General features: G+C 44.2%; 1 protein-coding gene across 1 annotated transcript in view; it reads left to right on the top strand.

Moving 5' to 3' along the window:
* The window catches only part of LOC137413423 (putative E3 ubiquitin-protein ligase MID2), a 93,178-nt gene extending 86,385 nt beyond the window's left edge, over positions 1-6,793 (top strand). The window contains exon 8 of the mRNA XM_078770123.1: positions 4,169-6,793. Within this exon, the coding sequence (XP_078626249.1) occupies positions 4,169-4,209 (41 nt within the window). The 3' untranslated portion in view covers positions 4,210-6,793. The remainder of the gene's footprint in view (positions 1-4,168) is intronic.
* Positions 6,794-21,149: the final 14,356 nt, after the last annotated feature.

Here is a 21,149-nt window from a genome sequence, read left to right on the forward strand (position 1 = left end):
CTACCCTTCCCCCTCCCCTTCCCCCTCCCCTCCCCTTCCCTTTCCCCCTCCCCTCCCCTTCCCTCCTCTCCCTCCCCTCCCCCACCCCCTACCCTTCCCCCCTCCCCTTCCCCCTCCCTTCCCCTTTCACATTACCCCCTACCCCCTCCCCCTCCCCACCCCTTCACCCCCTCCTCACCCCTCCCCCTCCCTTCCCCCCTATTCCTCCCCCTCCCCCTTCCCCCTTCCCCCTTCCCCTTCCCCCTCCCCCCTCCCCCCTACCCTCTCCCCCTCTCCTTCCCCCCTCCCCTCACCCCCGTTCCCCTCCCCTCCCCTTCCCCCTCCCTTCCCCCGTCCGGCAATGCCGGGTACTTCTGCTAGTATATATATATAGTGTGTGTATATGTTATTGCGAAAGATGATGGGAATAGAGCCTGTGATTGATGCTGTGAAGAGGAACAGGTTGAGATGGTTTGGTCATGTGTTGAGGAAGGATGAAAGTGACTGGTTGAGAAGAGTGATGGAAATGAATGTAGAAGGAAGTAGAAGACAGGGAAGACCGAGAAAGACTTGGCTAAAGATGGTGGAAGAAGAAATACGGGCAAGGTGGTTAACAAGGAGAGATGCAGAAAATAGGGCAAAATGGAGAAGATTGTCATGGGGACCGCAAGGCTAACCCCCGCTCTCGCAGGGAAAATGGCCTTTAAAATGCCTGTTGTGTTGTTGTTGTATATGTTGGCAGCTAGAAATTCCCTGAACCCTTAGAATATTTCCATAAGCAGTAAAGTTTAACTTTAACATGAACATGTGTCTTGTCGCATGTCGAACATGACGCATGTGTTGCATTTTTACTCTGCCTTATATTTCCAGTTAGCATCGAGCTATCAGCAACCATGCCAAAGACCGATATGAATGATCGTTTTTTAAAGGCCATTTTCCCCGCTAGAGCGGGGGTTGGCTTCATGACAAAGACCGATATTAAAAAAAAAAATCTGTTTCTTATTGAATCAGTCTTAACGACGCATCAAACAACATAGAATATCGAAGTCACCCATATAAAATTTGGTGCAAGTGTTTAAGAGTTCTGGTTTTATCACAGGATCAGCATTGGTGTGTTGCTACATATTCAAGCAGGGTGCGAGACAAGAAAATTGATTTTCTTGCATATGAAACACATTTAAGGCCCGGTCACAACCCACCGTACGTGTTTTTAGTCTGGACGTTTTTTGGGGAGGCCACGGCCGCCACGTTTTTCCGAAAACGTGGGGAGGGAGTGGCAAGAGTAGGGAGAGAGTACGTCAACGCACGTCACTCGCACGGTTGCGCAAGGTGTAAGTATGTGGCCCGCACGCCACGCCTGGCCGTGAGCGGTTGCGTGCATCGTACGTTGCACACGTGGTAAGTGAGTTGTACGTGCTTACAACTTCCTTACAACGTACGATCTCCGTGCGATTGCCACGTTATCGTACGGAGGCCGTACTTACACGTGCTGCTCACGTACGGTGTCCTTACTCACTCGCATGTTGTAAGTGCGTGGAAGTGCGCCGTCTGTAGAGCAAGTGACCGTGGGAAAATTTTAAAAGACTCACGGAGTCAGTGCGTTGTGCGCTCATTGGCTGTAGAAGGCACGCGCGTCACCCGTACTGGGGTGAATCCGTAGCCCGACCGCATCCCGAACGCAGCGAAAGTTCCTCATGCACTAAAAGTGCTACGGCGTGTCTGCGTGCTCACAAATCCGTACTGAGGTGGTACTCACCACGTACGGATCCCCAATATTTGCCCACGTTTTTGCAAGTAGACAGCACGCACTTGCAAGTACGGCGGGTTGGGACCACGGCTTTACTGATTAATTGAAAAATATAACTTTGATCTCTTTTGGACCATTGTGAGTATGTCGCTCATCGATCATTTGAATGACGTTGGCTATGAGCAACAAACAAAAGTTTTGGTGTGTGTGCTTGGGTCAATGAGCACTGAAGATCAAGGAGATGTAGTTTTGGAATCGGGCACCATTTCGTTCACAAGAAATATCCAAAAATATTACGTAATATACATTATATTTATGCACACTTTGTGACATTTATGTAAAGACACCGAACATCACAAACATTCTTCCCTGGCCTGAATCATCAGTGAAGCCATTGCAGCATCATTTTGGTTTCAACCTTTTAACTTTGATAGGTCTCCTCTAAAATCAAGTCAAACCTACAGTCACGTGAAAAAGTAAGTGCACCCCATGTAAAGTTTTGACTTTTTCAACATATTTCAACATACAGCTATTTGATCTTCATTTCAACAATATTGATAGATAAAGGTGATATAATATAACAAATATCATGAAACATTTACATTTTGTAGTCCATTGTAAAATTGAAATAAACATAAATGCAAATTTCGCATGTGGAAAAAGTAAGTACACCCCTACATTTATCACTACTTCAAATACCTAAAATTTGAATCAGGTGCACCAGGTCAGGTGCAAATGATGAGAACATCGTTAGAGAGGATCTTGAAGGAATCTGTCTTATTTAAACCTCAGACATTTAGTTTGGTTTGCTCTTTGTTGTTGAAGTGTGCGGCGTCACCATGCCTAGATCAAAAGAGCTCTCTGAGGCCTTCAGAAAGATGCCTCCGAGTCTGGGAATGGATTTAAAAAGATCTCCAAACAATTTGAAATCAATCATTCGACTGTCCGGAAGATCATCTACAAGTGGAGAAGATTCCAAACAACTGCCAACTTGTTCAGGCCAGGCCGCCCCAGCAAGTCTAGCCCGAGAGCAGATCGCAAGATGCTGAAAGAAGCCTCTAAGAACCCCAGAATGTCATCACGTGACCGACAGGTAGCTCTTGCCACTGTTGATGTCAAAGTGCACGAGTCTACCATTAGAAAGAGGCTGCACAAATTTGATCTACATGGGAGGTGTGCCAGGAGGAAACCTTTGCTGTCCAGAAAGAGCATCAGGGCAAGACTAAAGTTTGCCAATGAACACCTAGGCAAAGACCAACACTTCTGGAACAATGTGCTCTGGACAGATGAGTCAAAGGTGGAGCTCTTTGGCCACAGTACCAGAAGACATGTTTGGCGAAAACCAAAGACAGCATTTGACCACAAGAACCTGATACCAACTGCAAACCATGGAGGTGGAAATATTATGGTTTGGGGCAGCTTTGCTGCATCAGGGCCTGGGCAGCTCACTATCATAGAATCCACTATGAATTCTTCATTGTACCAGAGGATGCTTGAGGATAATGTGAGGCCATCTGTTGGAAAGTTAAAGCTCAACCAAAGGCGGAACTTGCAACATAACAATGACTCTAAACATACCAGTAAATCCACCAAGGAATGGCTGAAAAGAAAGAAATGGCGGGTTCTGGAATGGCCTAGTCAAAGCCCGGATCTAAATCCCATCGAGATGTTGTGGGGGGATTTCAAACGAGCTGTGCATGCAAGAAACCCCTCAAACATCGCTCAGCTGAAAGAATTCTGCATGCAGGAGTGGGCAAAAATTTCTCCCAGTCGATGTCAGAGACTGGTAGACAGTTATAAGAAACGCCTACTTGAGGTTGTTTCTGCCAAAGGGGGCAATACCACCTATTAGAGCCAAGTGTGTACTTATTTTTTCCACATGCGAAATTTGCATTCATGTTTATTTAAATTATACAATGGACTACAAAATGTAAATGTTTCATGATATTTGTTATATTATATCACCTTTATCTATCAATATTGTTGAAATGAAGATCAAATAGCTGTATGTTGAAATATGTTGAAAAAGTCAAAACTTTACATGGGGTGTACTTACTTTTTCCCGTGACTGTAAAATGTACATTTTCAGCTGGTCAACGGACTTTGACATTGTATAGAAGTACTCATTGCTTAAGGAAATAATTGCAGGACAATGGATGTTTGATCATGGTGGAGAATTTAATCCACAGTGGATGAAATGTGTTCATGACCACCACACGGATTTCCTGAGTCCGAAATCCAAATATCAGTGGATTTATAGTACCTGGGGTGACGATGGCAAAAGGATCCAGGAACAATCCGTCGTCCGGTCGTTTTAGTATATTTTTCATCACCATGATGACAATACAAGTTACAAATTGCACTGATGTCACCATGAGCTGTGTAAGGCAAGTGTGCAGAGCTTTGACATTCGACTCCTTGCGTGAATTGCGGCATTTCCAGATGATGCAACAAGTGGAGTACAATGCGGTGAATCCAGTTAATCCGAACACAAAAGAGAAAAGAACGACAATGGATGCGGATGCGATGGAGGAGTTCTCACAAGAGGAGCGAGCAACAGTTGTGAACAGGCATATGCTGTCTGGCACGATCACTGAGTCGTTACAAAACTCCATGTACAACGTGACCACAGGGTAACTGATGCTGAGGAAGACCGCAAGGATCTCCATCAATAAGACGAGCTTCAGGGCACCTCGCCTATTTGCCATCAGAGCGACATATGTGTACGGCCAAAACACCGCGCAATGTCGGTCGACGTACATGATCCAGGTGCTGAGGAACTGATGAACAAGCGCGAACTCCAAACAAAACATTTGCCACAGACATTCGACGAACGTGATCTCTATGCGATGTGCTATCGTGTTGCTAAGAACGCAGGATATCCCAACGATTCCCCAGCACGCATCGGCTAGTGATGAAATGCTGATGTAGAGCAGCATGGGTTTGTGGAACCTGCGGGATGCACAACATGTTATAATACCTGCGTTGAGGAGGAGTGAAAGGAACGCAAAGGAAGTAAAAATCCACAACAAAATGATCCTTCCTTCATCCAGAGAGAACTTCCACAAAATGACCGTATGCAGCGACCGCTCCACAATTGTGGTATTCATTGTTGTCCTCCTGTGCACACGCATTTTGTACACACGTCAGTTATATTTAAAAATCACTCTTATTTCTGCAAAATGTAGGACAATGCTTTATCAATTCTCTGAATATAAAAACATGGTACAAGACGATTGTAATCAAAGTGTTTATATCACCAGGATTTGTGCCTTAACTACATCATTACCTTGTTGAGGAACACAAATCCTCTGAGAACGGTTTGTCCCCAGGGAGACGAGTTCAGCTGACACACACACACACACACACACACACACACACACACACACACACACACACACACACACACACACACACACATATATATATATGATCCTGATATACAAATCCAGAGCTGCAAATCTTTTGACATATATATATATATATATATATATACATATCTATTTTGTATATCTATATTATATTCTTCGTCGGTGATTCTGTCTGTCTGTCTGTGATACGTCTGTCCAGGGGAGTGGCTGCACCCGGTCTGGGAGGGCTCCAAAAACAAATATCCACCTTTTTTTTTTTTTACTCGCATAGTTTTGAGGCCTCTTTTGTTAGGCCAGTGGTGTCTTGGCTCTCTCTCACAGTTTTATTTCAACTCTAATTCGACATCTCATTTCATTTTTCACAGTCGCTAACATGGTTTTAGAATGGGTTGAAAAAAAAAACGGGAAGAAAATTTGATGAAAGTTACCGTTTATTGAACGAAATGCATTTTCAAAGGCCTGTGACATCTTACGATAATTCACCAAATGTCCGTCTGTCTGTCCGTCCATTCGAAGGCACCGCAAAAATTGGCTCAACCGATCGCAACGATATTTTGGTTGGGTATTCCTGGGACCCCCTGGAGTAAAATAGGCTGTATTTTTTTCCAAATTTTCCAGTTTTTCCAAACACGATGGAATAATATTTACCGATATGAACAGTGATGTGGCTTTTATTGAAATTCTACAAATACTCTTTAGATTTTGATAAGAATTACGAACCTGCAGCAAATCCGGAAGTGGACAGATGACGGCAATGTGCGGGTTTGATAATATCCCAATACAACCGTCATTTAATCGTAATGTTAAATCGTTAAACATTAATCGTGTTAATCGTTTTGTTAAAGTATCAATTGATGATTGGAATTGAGTGAATACAATTACGATTTTGAATTCGTAATTGTATTCACCCAACCTACAGAACTTCACATCAGGATTGAAATATTTGTTGATGTTACGAATGTTGTTAAAAGTTTATTTTTTATATTAATGTTATTTAATTTGTGATTGGAATTATGCTGTTTGGAATGAAAAAAGAGATATCGAGTACAAGTGAATGACGGAATGCCATGACGGTTTCCACTTTCTAAATGTGAATTCGCGGATCGCCATATGCAGATTCGCCATTCACTGGGAATGGAACACACGTACCTGTTTGTTTGCGAACGGGTACGTTTTTCATGGAAGTCCTTCACGAACTTGCTGTCCATGTCTGACGTGCGACTGAAGATGCTGCAGTAATGTGGAATTTATTGGTTTCATGCTTTTGCATTCGCCATTTCTGCATTGTCTGTTGGCTTTTGGCCCCCCACCCGTGCGTAGCACTGCACTTTAGGAACAGGTGCGTAGCACGGGTACCTCACTAGTGCATATAATACAAAATGGGAGAGTCTCTTGGTGAGGTTACCTTACTTAGTTCATATTTTAAATGAAAAGTGGATTCAATGTTATCAGAATTGTGCTAGCTGAAGTCATTCAATGTTAGTAGTGTGTGTGTATGTATATTTATTTTATTTTATTGTTATTTCATAGTTTAACGCTGTTACCTCATTATTATTTTTTAACAATTTATGATTTTAAAAAAGAATGATCCGTTTATTTCTGTCTTATTTTCTTCTTTTTTATTGATGTGATCCATATGGAATTCGACATGTTTTTGTCATCTGTGGAATCGAATAAACATTTATTATTATTATTATTATTGTTAATATTATTATTAAACCCTCTAACAAGGTATAGATTTGAATCGTGAGGTTACATCGTTGGAACTCTGACAGGACACACCTGTGGTTACCGATCTACTGATGTAGATCCACAGGTGTGGTTGTGGACCCACTGTTTGGAGAGGCTTTGTGAGCCGGGCGGTCATAAAAATCTATCAATTTTTGACATATTAATAAATTTCATATTTTAGGCAAACAACTATTTTTAAGTTTCCAATGAAGATGAAGTTACGTCGAAGGTGTCGTAAAAGTAAAAGTATTTACAATAAATGTTCATATAAAATACTTTAGGAAGAGGAATTACTGTTTCATAAATGATTCAATATTTGAAAAACAGACATGAAAAATCGGTGTCTATGTGTTTATGTACTGTACATGTTCATTGCCAGTATAAACTAGAATAAAGCTAGAGTAAAACGAGTGTTCATTTACGTCTGTAGGATGTCTAACAAATAAAGAAGATATAAGCACACCCGACACTAGACCCAGGCTTCAGACTTTGGCATGATCATGTGGCTGTACCGTCAAAAACTGTTCGAACCCGTCATTTTTTGCCGGATTGATACTCGTTATCAATTAAAAATTATAATATAGTTAGCAAGACTTGTAGTAATGTGAGTATCTTGTTATCTGCACTTTCATTAACTGCACTTTCATTAACTGCACTTTCGTTAACCGCACTTTTGTTAACTGCACTTTCGTTAACTGCACTTTCGTTAAAACGCACTTTCCGCAATCGTACTTTCATTAACCGCACTTTCGTCAACCCACACTTTCATTAACCCGCACTTTCGTTAACCCACACTTTCATTAACCGCACTTCCCACACATTAACTACACATTGACCGCTCTTGAATCTGTGATCTCAAAATCATGACCTGTGTGTTTATATATTCAACATGATTATAAAATAAAAATTATAACATAGTTAGCAAGACTTGTACTAATGTGAGTATCTTGATAACTGCACTTTCATTAACCGCTCTTGAACCTGTGATCCCAAAATCATGACCTGTGTGTTTATACTCGTATATTCAACATGATTATAAAATAAAAATTATAATATAGTTAGCAAGACTTGTACTAATGTAAGTATCTTGATAACTGTACTTTCATTAACCACACTTTCGTTAACCGCTCTTGAATCTGTGATCTAGAAATCATGACCTGTGTGTTTATACTCGTATATTAAACATGATTATAAAATAAAAATTATGATATAGTTAGCAAGACTTGTACTAATGTAAGTATCTTGATAACTGCACTTTCATTAACCACACTTTTGTAAACCGCTCTTGAATCTGTGATCTAGAAATCATGACCTGTGTGTTTATACTCGTATATTAAGCATGATTATAAAATAAAAATTATAATATAGTTAGCAAGACTTGTACTAATGTAAGTATCTTGATAACTGCACTTTCATTAACCACACTTTCGTTCACCTCTCTTGAACCTGTGATCCCAAAATCATGAAATTTGTGTTTATACTCGTATATTCAACATGATTATATAATAAAAATTATGATATAGTTAGCAAGACTTGAAGTCATGTCAGTATCTTGATAACTGCACTTTCATTAACCGCACTTTCGTTAACCGCTCTTGAACCTGTGATCCCAAAATCATGAACTGTGTGTATATACTCGCATATTCAACATGAATATAAAATAAAAATTATAATATAGTTAGTAAGATTTGTACTAATGTGAGTATCTTGATAACTGCACTTTCATTAACCACACTTTCGTTAACCACTCTTGAACCTGTGATCCCAAAATCATGAACTGTGTGTATATACTCGTATATTCAACATGAATATAAAATAAAAATTAGAATATAGTTAGTAAGATTTGTACTAATGTGAGTATCTTGATAACTGCACTTTCATTAACCACACTTTCGTTAACCACTCTTGAACCTGTGATCCCAAAATCATGATCTGTGTGTTTATACTCGTATATTCAACATGATTATAAAATAAAAATTAGAATATAGTTAGCAAGACTTGTACTAATGTGAGTATCTTGATAACTGCACTTTCATTAACCACACTTTTGTTAACCACTCTTGAACCTGTGATCCCAAAATCATGAACTGTGTGTTTATACTCGTATATTCAACATGATTATAAAATAAAAATTATAATATAGTTAGCAAGACTTGTACTAATGTGAGTATCTTGATAACTGCACTTTCATTAACCACACTTTCGTTAACCACTCTTGAACCTGTGATCCCAAAATCATGACCTGTGTGTTTATACTCGTATAATCAACATGAATATAAAATAAAAATTATAATATAGTTTGCAAGACTTGTACTAATGTGAGCATCTTGATAACTGCACTTTCATTAACCACACTTTCGTTAACCACTCTTGAATCTGTGATCCTAAAATCATGAACTGTGTGTTTATATATTCAACATGATTATAAAATAAAAATTATAATATAGTTATCAAGACTTGTACTAATGTGAGTATCTTGATAACTTAACTTTCATTAACCACACTTTCGTTAACCACTCTTGAATCTGTGATCCTAAAATCATGAACTGTGTGTTTATATATTCAACATGATTATAAAATAAAAATTATAATATAGTTAGCAAGACTTGTACGAATGTGAGTATCTTGATAACTTAACTTTCATTAACCACACTTTCGTTAACCGCTCTTGATCCTGTGATCCCAAAATCATGAACTTTGTGTTTATACTCGTATATTCAACATGATGATAAAATAAAAATTATAATATAGTTATCAAGACTTGTACGAATGTGAGTATCTTGATAACTTAACTTTCATTAACCACACTTTCGTTAACCGCTCTTGATCCTGTGATCCCAAAATCATGAACTTTGTGTTTATACTCGTATATTCAACATGATGATAAAATAAAATTTATAATATAGTTAGCAAGACTTGTACTAATGTGAGTATCTTGATAACTCCACTTTCATTGATCACACTTTCGTTAAGTTGCACTTTCGTTCACCGCACTTTCGTTCACCGCACTTTCGTTAACCGCTCTTGAACCACTATCCAAAAATCATGAACTGTGTTCACATTTGAACAATAAACAGGTAACCTCAAAAATATTAATAACAACAACCTTGATCCATGTGATCGATCATTAACTTTCGATATCGGAATCAGGACCTAATAGGCTCCAGATTATTAATTAATCAGTCATCAATCAATAAGGACAATTGACCGGATCATGGTGTTCATCGCGACCAATAATCCGACACATTATAACTGTGGAGGAAAAAGGGTTAAATCAGGTTTGGGTGACGGGAAGTAAAATCGCTGTAACTAAGAGAGTTTATCAATTATAAGGTTTGAATTGCTGTATGGACAATGCGAAGGTGATTAATTTGTCACACAATTAATGATTAACGCTCATATCGGAGGAAATAATTATCTGAACATATTAATAGGGCAGAAAAAAAATCCTAAAATGTCTCTTGTAGGTACACATTGGGATTCTCACCTCCAGAACAGAGTCAAGACTTGCACGGAGATGACGCCACGTGATGAAGGCTTCTGAAAGAGAGGAAGAGTTTATTGAAGTTTCATCCGCACAAACCCGGGCAGGTTACCAGGTGTTCATTCAGCATCAGCTTTGAAATTGTTGTTACCTGCTCATACCTTTTATCTATCTTTCAAAAATATATATAAAAGGATGAATCAATCAATCGCATTAATCAATTTCACTTCGATAAAATATCACTTCGAGATATGCAATCCACAATCCGTACTAATTACACCTGTGATTGTGGACTTGAAGAGCAGGAGAGTCGGTGTTTATAACAGGTAATTCACATCTGAAGGTAATTTCCCTTGAGGTGCCGTGGTGCTGAATCAGCAGGAAATTTTAGGCCTGCGGACTGTGGGACTTTAAGCATGGATGATGGAATCCCAAGGCGAGAAACCAACAAATCTCCCAACACAAAGTGCTTAAAGAGCATATTTTGTTCTTAACAACTTGTAATTAAAGGTCTTCAAAATTAATGTCTTCCCTTTCACTCCTAAATTCCATGGGGATGTCACAATTGGCGATAATGATGTTGTGTATGTACAGGTGTTTCAAAACAAGACCGAAAGTCTAACAGCGGCGTAGCCGGGCTTGTTTGATACTTTAGTTGAAGAGGATATTGTGACCTGGGTGGGGATACCAGTTCGCAAATAATGTACTCGGAAGTATTAAATTATTTTGAAGTACTCGAAGTCTCTAAGGCCCAAGCTGTCTGTCACCATGGAAGTGAAGAGATTGCATTGAGACACTGGTTGATTAGCTCACCTGGACCGAAGTTCAGGGGAGATTATGCGATGGCGCGTCCGTCCGTCCGCCCGTCAGTCCGCCCGGAAACACTTGAAACTTCTTCTCAGAGACCGCTGAAGGGATTGTGTCCAAATTTGGCACAAATTATATTTGTTGTGTTGTGACGAAGTTTGTTCACGGCATTTAAAAAAATCGGGGTCTAAGGGGGTTTGCCGGGGGTCAAAGTGGATCCAGGTTTGACCCCCAAAATAGGAATTTGCTTTTTCCTCTGAAACTACACACACGATTTCGATGAAACTTGACCACAACCTTCATTTCCCATGATGTACCAATGTTTGTTCACTGCATTAAAAAAAATGGAAGTCTAAGGGGGTCAAAGTGGGTCCACGTTTGCCCCCCAAAATAGGTATTTCCTTTTTTCTCAGAAACTACACACACGATTTCGATGAAACATGACCACAACCTTCACCACCCGTGATGTACCAAAGTATGTTCACTGCATTAAAAAAAATCTGCCCCTTTAGGGGTCTATGGGGTGAGGGGGTTTCCCCCCACAATAGGTATTTGCTATCTTCTCAGAAACTACACATGCAATTTCGATGAAACTTGACCACAACCTTAATCACTCATGATGTACCGATGTTTGTTCAAGGTATTGGAAAAATTGAGGTCTAATGGGGTTTACCAGGGTTAAAGTGGGTCCAGGTTTGACCCCCCCAAAATAGGAATTTCCTTTCTTTTCTGAAACGACACACACTATTTCGATGAAACTTGACCACAACCTTCATCACCCGTGATGTACTGAAGTTTGTTCACGGTATTAACAATGTGCCCCTTTGGGGCTTTACGGGGGTTGCCCTCCACAATAGGTATTTGCTTTCTTCTCAGAAACCACACATGCAATTTCGATGAAACTTGACCACAACCTAAATCACCCATTATGTACCAATGTTTGTTCAAGGCATTAGAAAAATTGGGGTCTTGGGGGGGGTTGCCCCCCAAAATAAGTATGTTTTTCTTTGTTTGTTTAAAGTCTTTTGATTTTGTTGGTATGATTCTAGATGCTGCCCTGTCATCTCACAACCATTGTAATTTGTTTTAAATACCTTTAGTCAGTGCAGTATACTGTTTATTCGACCAGGTGAGCGCCAGGGGTATTGCCCCTATGTTTCGAGATGTTGGTCAGTTAGTCAACACTATCAAAGTGACCTCAGCGCCATCCCGACACACACCACAGTGTGCGTTACGGAATGAGGTGTTTTACAGCAGCCAGAGTGCAAATCCTGGCCCCAACCTCCTTGAAAGAAGACCTCAGACCTCACCTCACCTCGACCTCAGAAGAATGACAGGCTGAGTCAACCTCACCTGGTGTTAATTCAACAGCTGAACGGGATTCAAACAAAGGACCCTAGGATCCCAAGCCCTCCCAAAATCCCAAGCCCTCCCAAAATCCCAAGCCCTCCCAAAATCCCAAGCCCTGTGACCCTTAAGCCAACACCAGGTTTCGGGTGGTTGGAAGCAGTCATAAGAAATTCTTCAATGTTTGAAGAGCCCTTTATCAAAGTTTTAATTATATGTGATCTGTGGGGCATGCACCACCACTCCCCCCCCCCCCCTCCGTCCCACACCCCCCCCCTATCATATGTCATCACCCTGTTATCATCATTTCAGTTCCTCCCAATCATCAATTGTGATAATTTGCCCCAACAAGGTTTTTTGATGTAATATGTGAATGTTCCCCAAAGGGTGTTTAAAGAAACATTACTAGCAAATCCAAATGGCATTACTTACATTCTACCTTTCAGAAGCGTAATCTTGGCTATAAAACTCATCCAAAATGTAGGATAAATATGTGAGGGACATGCATACATACATACATACATACATACATACATATGTAGCGGTTCCCGCTGGATGTACACAATCGCCTTGCACCTGCCAGGACGCGGCCAGGGCGCGATCGCCATGCCGGGCTCGTCCGGAATGGCCCAGACGCGCCTCTCCTGGGCATGCCCGGACTCGCTGTTCCCGGGCACGCCCGAACCTCCCGGGCATGCCCGCTCTCGTCTTTCCAGGGCTCGCCCAGAGCGCCCGGGCACGCCCAGCCTCGACTTGCCAGGCCGTGTCCAGGACGCCCGGGCATGTCCAGACTCGCCTTTCCAGGGCTCGCCCAGAGCGTCCGGGCATGCCCGCTCTCGCCTTTCCAGGGATCGCCCAGAGCGCTCGGGCACGCCCAGCCTCAACTTGCCAGGCCGCGTCCGGGACGCCCGGGCATGTCCAGACTCGCCTTTCCAGGACTCGCCCTTGACACCCGGGCATGCCCGGTCTCGGTTTTCCCGGGCAAACGCCCCGGCATAAATGTGTATATATATTGCTGCCCGATAAACGGGCTTTTCAGAGTACCTGAGCTGTTTTGTTTCAATAAAGCAACTCGGACGAATTCCGTCTTTGGTCGCGTCAATTCTTTCAACTCGTGTTGGAGCGCAGCTCCTTCACTGGTGACCTACCGACATGGACACGGCAGTGACTCTTAAACTGCCTACCTTCTGGGAGGCTCACGCGGCTGTTTGGTTCGCCTAGACGGACTCCCAGTTCGCCCTGCGAGGCATCACCGCGGACGACACCCGCTTCCACCATGTCGTGGCAGTGCTCGGTTCTGCCACCGCGGCCCGCGCCCTGAGCCTCCTCGAGCACCCGCCAGCTGCTGACAAGTATGACGTGCTGAAGATGCTCCTCCTCGACGCTTTCGCCCTCTCACCGGCGGCACGCGCACGGCGCCTGCTCGACCTGCCCGAGCTCGGCGACATGCGCCCGTCTGAGCGCATGAACTATATGCTCTCGTTGCTCGGTGAGCACTCTCCGGATTTTCTGTTCCGCGAGCTGTTCCTTCGCCAGCTGCCTCACCCGGTACGCCTCGCCCTGGCTGGCACGTCGCTCACCGATCCCCGCGCCCTCGCCATGGAAGCCGATAAGATCTCCTCGGCGGGCCAGCACATCGGCGCGGCTACCTGGAGCCTGCCGCCGTCCGAAGCGACGCCCACGATGCCCGAGCACCCTGCGCGGTTGGAGGCCGAACTGCCGGTGCAACTGGCGGCCGCCACGCCGCGCCGACCGCTTCCGACACGACGGCCGGGGCTTCCACCTGACCAGGCGTGGTGTTATTACCACGCCAGGTTCGGACACAAGGCTCGGACGTGCCGACCCCCGTGCACTTTTGGCAAGTCGGGAAACGGCCGGGCCGGCGTTCATTCCCAGCCATGAGCGCCGGCCACTCGGGCAACTTGCTTTTTATTCGGGACAAAGCGTCCGGGCGGCGTTTCCTTTGTGACACCGGCGCCCAACTGAGCGTCATACCCGCCTCCGAGCAGGACAGGCGGGACGCCGTTTGAGGCCCCTCTTTGGTCGCTGCTAATGGCTCGGCCATATGCACTTTCGGCCCGTGCGACGTCACCCTCTGCTTCGGCAGCCAGCGCTTTCAGTGGACCTTTGTGACCGCCTGCGTCCCCCATGGCTTTGCTGGGTGCCGACTTCCTCTGCGCGCACGGGCTGCTGGTCGACGTCAAATGACGTCGCCTTGTCAACGCCGAGACCTTCAGCTCCCTGGCGTGCATGATGAGCAGCTCCGCGCCGACCGAACTGGCGTGCGCCCTCCCGACGGCGAACGAGTTCGCTCGCCTGCTCGCGGAATTCCCGGCCCTCACGCGGCCGACGTTTTCGGCCGTCGCAGTGCGGCATGGGATCGAGCACCACATACCCACTACGGGCCCGCCGGTCTACGCCAGGGCCCGCCGCCTCGACCCGACCAAGCTCGCCGTGGCAAAGGCCGAGTTCGACGCGTTGGAGCACCTAGGCATCGTGCGGCGCTCCGATAGCGCGTGGGCCTCACCACTGCACATCGTGCCAAAGCCGGGGGGCGGATGGCGCCCGTGTGGCGACTACCGTCGCCTCAACGACGCTACCACCCCCGACAGGTACCCGATCCCACACATCCAGGACTTTTCCGCCCGTTTGGCGGGACGGGTCATATTTTCCAAAATTGACCTGATACGGGGATACCACCAGGTACCTGTCCGGGCGGCCGACATCCCGAAGACGGCCGTCATCACGCCGTTCGGCCTGTTCGAATTTTTGAGGATGCCGTTTGGCCTCAAGAACGCGGCCCAGGCGTTCCAGCGCTTAATGGATGGCATGCTGCGCGACCTGCCATTTCTTTTCGTCTATCTGGACGACATCCTCGTTGCCAGCACGTCCCGCGCCGAGCACCTCCTCCACCTCCGAACACTGTTCGGTCGCCTCAGCGAGCACGGCTTAATTGTCAACCCGGCCAAATGCCACTTCGGCATGACGACCGTTGACTTTTTGGGCCACCGCATCACCAAGACCGGGGCACTGCCGCTGCCGACCAAGGTCGAGGCCATCACCACGTTCCCGCGTCCCCGTTCCATCAAGGCCCTACAAGAGTTCCTCGGCATGGTGAATTTTTATCACCGATTCGTGCCCCGCGCTGCTCAGCTCATGCGGCCCCTTTACGAGGCCCTCCGGGGCAAGCCGGCCAAGCATGACATCGTTTGGTCCGCGGCCATGGACGCGGCCTTCGCGAGCGCAAAACGGGCCCTCGCCGACGCAACGCTGCTGGCTCACCCGCAGCCGGGTTACCCGCCGGTACCCTGAGCAAATGACAAATTCCTGCCAGTCAACAAAACAATTGGTCAACCCATTCGTGACAACCTTGTGTTGGTGGCTCGTTCCTCAACCTCATGTAAACAGGCTTGGCCCCATAGGGCTCAAGGAGGTGTCTATGCAGGTGGATGCACGGTGCAAGTGAGACATGTGCTGTCGTGGAGTGTATTGTGTGGTGCTTGGCTCTAAAAAGAAATGTTGGAGGTGTCGTTCATTGAACGTTTGCTGTTGCTGTTTTTGTTGAGTACATGCACTCCCAGGAAATTGTGCACAGGGATATAAAGGTAACCAACTACACCAGTGCAGACTGTGATATGTTCTGCGTAACACTGCAATGAAAACCATTTTTTGGTGGGGGAAAGGAAGGAATGGGTGTGGGAAGTGGGAATCACAAGAATGCACATTTTCAAGTTGTTTAAACTTTCTTTAGACAAGAAGAAGATTAATTGTCATACCAGATACCAATACCACTGGGTGGGACTAAACATTTACGGAGAGAGAATTGGGGTCTCCTGCCCACTATGAATCCACTGACACAGATATGCTACCCAGACTGGAACCATGCTTGGGGTACACTTAGGCAACATGCAAACTTTGAGAATTTTTTTTAGTTTTTGAAGACTACATATAATGAGAGCAATGTGACTGCATCACCAATATGCCTCCGCGTAGTCACACAATGTGTAGATGCCCTCGTTCACTGTCCTAAAAATAAAAAAGTTTGATTTAAATCCCTTCAGCTCTTTTCAAGTATTACATTTTCACCAGCCATGACAGGTTTCACATCGAGCGGTGAAGCGGTTTCAGAGAAGGATTTTTTTTTAATATTGGCTTCAAGCTAATATGGCTGCCATGCCACGTTTTTCTATCCAAGATGCTGCCAAACCACGTGACCTACGACATCGGCATTTTCTAACTATATGCAACAATGGTGTTGGGTGATATTTATAAAATTTTGCATCGATAGGGTAAACGTTTTCAGAGATATAATTATTTAATATTTTCCTTCAATCCAGTATGGCTGCCACACCATGTGACCAATGATGTTTTCTTGATCATATTTTAATCGCAATGCCTTGTCAATGACGCACGTAAAATTTTGAGTCAATTAATTTGGTGGTTTGGGAGAAGGTGTTTTTTTTTTTTAAAGGTTTCAGGTTAAATCCAATATGGCTGCCAAACCATGTGACCGATGTCACAAATTTAATATTTCAATAAAAATGGGTCACAGATCACACGCATGCAATTTCAGATTTATAGGATAAGGAATTCAATTGAAACATTTTTGGCTGGTATACCACTTCACCAATGATGACATCATTATCATGATTTTGTTCTCCATTGGGAGTACTTGACAATGTGCCAGGTTTCAAATTTTTCCATTCAGTGGTTTCCGAGCAATAATTTTTTTAATTATTTGCGTTTAAGCCAAGATGGCTGCCATACCACGTGACCAATGACGTCACAATTATCATAAAAGCATTCTGCATGGGTGCCATTCCTACCCTCAGTTTCGTCTCAATCGGGCATGTGGTTGCTGAGAAAAACGAGGTTTAGCCCGTACGGATGGATGTTCGGACAACCCGAAAACGTAATGTATCCGGCCACCTTTAGGGGCGGAGGCATAACAAAACTATTTTCCCAAAACAAGGCTGAAAGCCACTACATGTAAAGAGCTGCAAGGATAAAGTAGAGGAAAAAATTGGCAAAACCTTCATCTCGTTCTGAATCAAGGAAACTCTCCTCATAGGACCACTGTGCAGGAGGGGGTAACTCTGCCAGTGGAAAAATTAATTTTCCTACCCCCATTGGGTGTATTGCAAAAGACCCCATATCCATACTGGAAGGCCATTGGCTACTGAAGGGAGCTCATCTACCCTTTGTCAGGTGTTGTTTTTCGTCCTTGCTTGACAATGTGCCAGGGTGTCACAGTCACCCTCCCCACCAACAAAGCCCTCAGGTACTCAATGACTTGCATCCTTCCAGGCAGACACTTTCCCATTCACAGCCACTCTTGGGTTCCTATCACTCCTCCAGTTAGTTCTTAGTTTAAACTTCTGAAAGTTTAGATGCAGTACATGAATTACACTTTCCTTGTCCATCCAATCTTGAACTTTCAAAGTCGGCGCTCGCTAATGTGGAGGATTGCTGGAAGTGAGCACTGTATTTGAAATTTACATTTTCATGAAATGTTGGGCTGTTTCGACTCTCCATTAAAGCACTTCCTTCTTTGAGATGCAGATAAATCTTCTTCTGTACAATGCACGTGGCTGTGGAAAGCATCATTTGCAGGCAGGTTTAACGTACATCCGAAGGAGGCACACACATTGATGAATCGGCCTTTCTGTGAATTACCAGGATGGCAGCATATTGCTGAGCAGGGATTCTATCCCAGGTTAGACATCTCAGAGGTGAGTGTAGGAGCTGGCGACACGAAGGGGGAAGAAAAATGTGTGGTTGAAAAAAACACTTTCGTGATCTTCACCCCCTTTACCACTTGACATTTCTTGGCTTCATTGTCAACTGTGTTTGAAGATACTTGGAAGGGCAGCACAGTGTAGTGGTGTTGTTTGCTGTCTGAATGTAGAAAACGCAAAGACCCGATGCAGTCTGAATTTCACCTGCCTGACTGCACTTTTATTCTCACATTCTTTCCGATTTGTGACATTTTTTGACGACAGCTTTACAAAATCTTTATTTTCTGCAGGAATGCTGAGCCTGAAGTGATAAATGAATCTGTTGATGAAGAGTCGCTAACTGGTGAGTTTTGAGAATTGATCTTTACACAAAATGAATTATCGTCTCATTTACAAGTACAACAAGAGAGACCTGAAAATGTTTGTTGTTGATTTGTTTTTTTTTCAATTTGCTGCTGGTGGCTGCTTGTTCCTCATGACAGTCACAAACAACTTCCGTCTGCCGGCATGAGGTGGTGAGTGTTAAAGATCACGTGGTGTCCTTCGCAAAGAGTAGGGGAGCCATCACTGGCACCCTGGGCAAATTCCAAATTCCTCCCCGAACCAGCAGAGGTCACTGCATCAGTACATCTGCCTTCTCAGCCATTGATGCTTGGTGCTCCACAGTCTTGTTTGTGCTAAATATGAACATGGAAGAAGACTGCTTTGTCTAATTCTAAAATATACATCCCATTAATATCCATCCTCAAGCGTAAATTTGCCTTCTTTGTTGTTGTGCAACACTGATTCACATGCATTTGTGTGTGTTTTTTCCACCATTATTCCTGTATCCTTTTCCTGGAGAGAATCCCCCATTTATGAATTGTACTGTGTCCAACAGGGCTGCACAGACGTGCTGAATTTACCTCCGAACTGTGCGGTCTGCTTTGCTTCTCATACTGACCGTGCACTGTCCAATAAAGAGCTAGTCTTCCTCGTGAGGCCCTGTGTCGGACTGTTTTAGGCTTTTTTGGTCCGATGAAGGGTTGATGCAAGAAATGTCAGCTTCCCCTCGCTTCCAACTGTGGAAAGCATGGCCTGATCAATGTCCTTCCTGGCGATTCCATCTGTCCCATGAAATCAAATGGTGCTTCACAGTCCCTCTGATGGAACTTGTGCTGGGCATTCTGTCTGGTAGCATTAGTTTGGAGACATTAAACATCTCTCGGTGTCTTTCATGAAGAGTTGGCAAGTCATCGCCGGCACCCTGAGCAAATGACAAATTCCTGCCTTTACCCACTACAATCATGACGAGCCTCGCCAACCAGTTCCTGAAAAACTTGGGTCAATTCTGCATGTTCTGAACCCTTGACCTCTTACGAAGGGATATGGAATGCGAAATTCTGGCTGGCAAAGAAGAAGCCAAAGACTAATTGATGAAATTGATGTCTCATTTCCGCAATGCGCACACATCTGAACATGGTGATATTTTGTCCATTGATCTTTTTCTGTCACAATATCTGTTTTATATTTTGCCTCTTCTTTCCAGGATCTTCTCTCCGTCATGGTGAAGATGATAAGGTTGCTGTCAACCCCAGCTTTCAGGGATCTTCTCTCTGTCATGCTGAAGATGATGAGAGTACTTGCAGTGATGACGATAAAGAGTACGATGTGGGGCGGGTCGTGGTAAGCAAGACATTCGATTACCTTTTTACAGTAATTGCTCGGTTTGCGTCGGGGATGCGTTCCTGAAAAGTGCGACGATTATCAAAAGGACGTAAATCAATACAATTTTTGTGCCTCCGCCGACGGAGGCATTATGTTTTCAGGTTGTCCGTCCGGATGTCCTTCTGTCCGTACGACCATACGTACGTCTGTGGATCCGTCAGTCATAGGATTGCATTGCCACGTTAACTTGAGAAGGGCTGAAGGGATCTTAGTCAAACTTGGTGCAGGTATATATAATGAGGTAAAGATGAACTGATTCGATTTTGGGGTCACGAGGTCAAAGGTCAGAGGTCCCGTTAAGTAAAAAATCTGTCACTGTTCAAACTTGTGAATCGGTGATGGGATTGTGCCCAAATTTGGTATACGTATACATAATGATGCAAAGATGAACTGATTATATTTTGGCATCAAATGTGAGAAATTCGGTGATTTTGTGATTTTTTTGGTGAGCTTATCGGTCATGTCAGGTAATAATGTGATATTTGAGAACAGCTGAATGGATTTATATCAAACATGGCACAAGTGCTGTATGTGTAATGATGGAATAATGTGGGCGTATTGGTCGATGTCAAGACGTCGGGGTGGGGGGGGGGCTTGGTGAAGACCCCTCCCCCCCCCCCAGACCCAAACCGAGAAGGAAGAATGTCCACCGTTCCACCTGCTTTGTACGCGTGGCTCTGACGTCATCCGTGCCTGCTTTACCAATCAGTGAGTCCCTTCTTACCAGTCCTTGTGCCAATCAAATCCTGGACCAATCACTGACCGGGGCGTGGCTCATGGCCCTGCCTGTCCTGTGTGCTCACCAAGTCCGGGTAATCTGCGGTAGTGCTTCATGCCTGGCTTCCGGTTAGTTTTTATTTAGCGTTATTAATTAGGGTGTCGATTGCGTGGCTTGACCATAGTTTGTAGTGCTGTGTCAAAAGGAATAGAGGAATAAATTAGAGGCCATTACTTACAGGGAATTAATTTACCCATAATCCCTCACGAATGAACAAGCCCCACCCCTGTAATGGGGACGAAGATACAAGCTCATATGGCAGTCCGGTCTACACAACTTTCCTACTTATTACATTGGGTTTCTTCTTCTTCACGACAGTCGGAGCATATTACCTACACATTCTACCTGTACGAAACTAATCACTGCCTACCCTCTACAAACGTAACAGTACTTTGCGATGTAGTATGGCATTTGTATCAGTCTTGTAAGTTCTAAAAACGTTCGAGAATAAAAGGTTTGG

Source organism: Myxine glutinosa, chromosome 1 (genome assembly GCF_964187855.1).
Source record: "Myxine glutinosa chromosome 1, kmMyxGlut1.1, whole genome shotgun sequence".
Lineage (NCBI taxonomy): Eukaryota > Metazoa > Chordata > Myxini > Myxiniformes > Myxinidae > Myxine > Myxine glutinosa.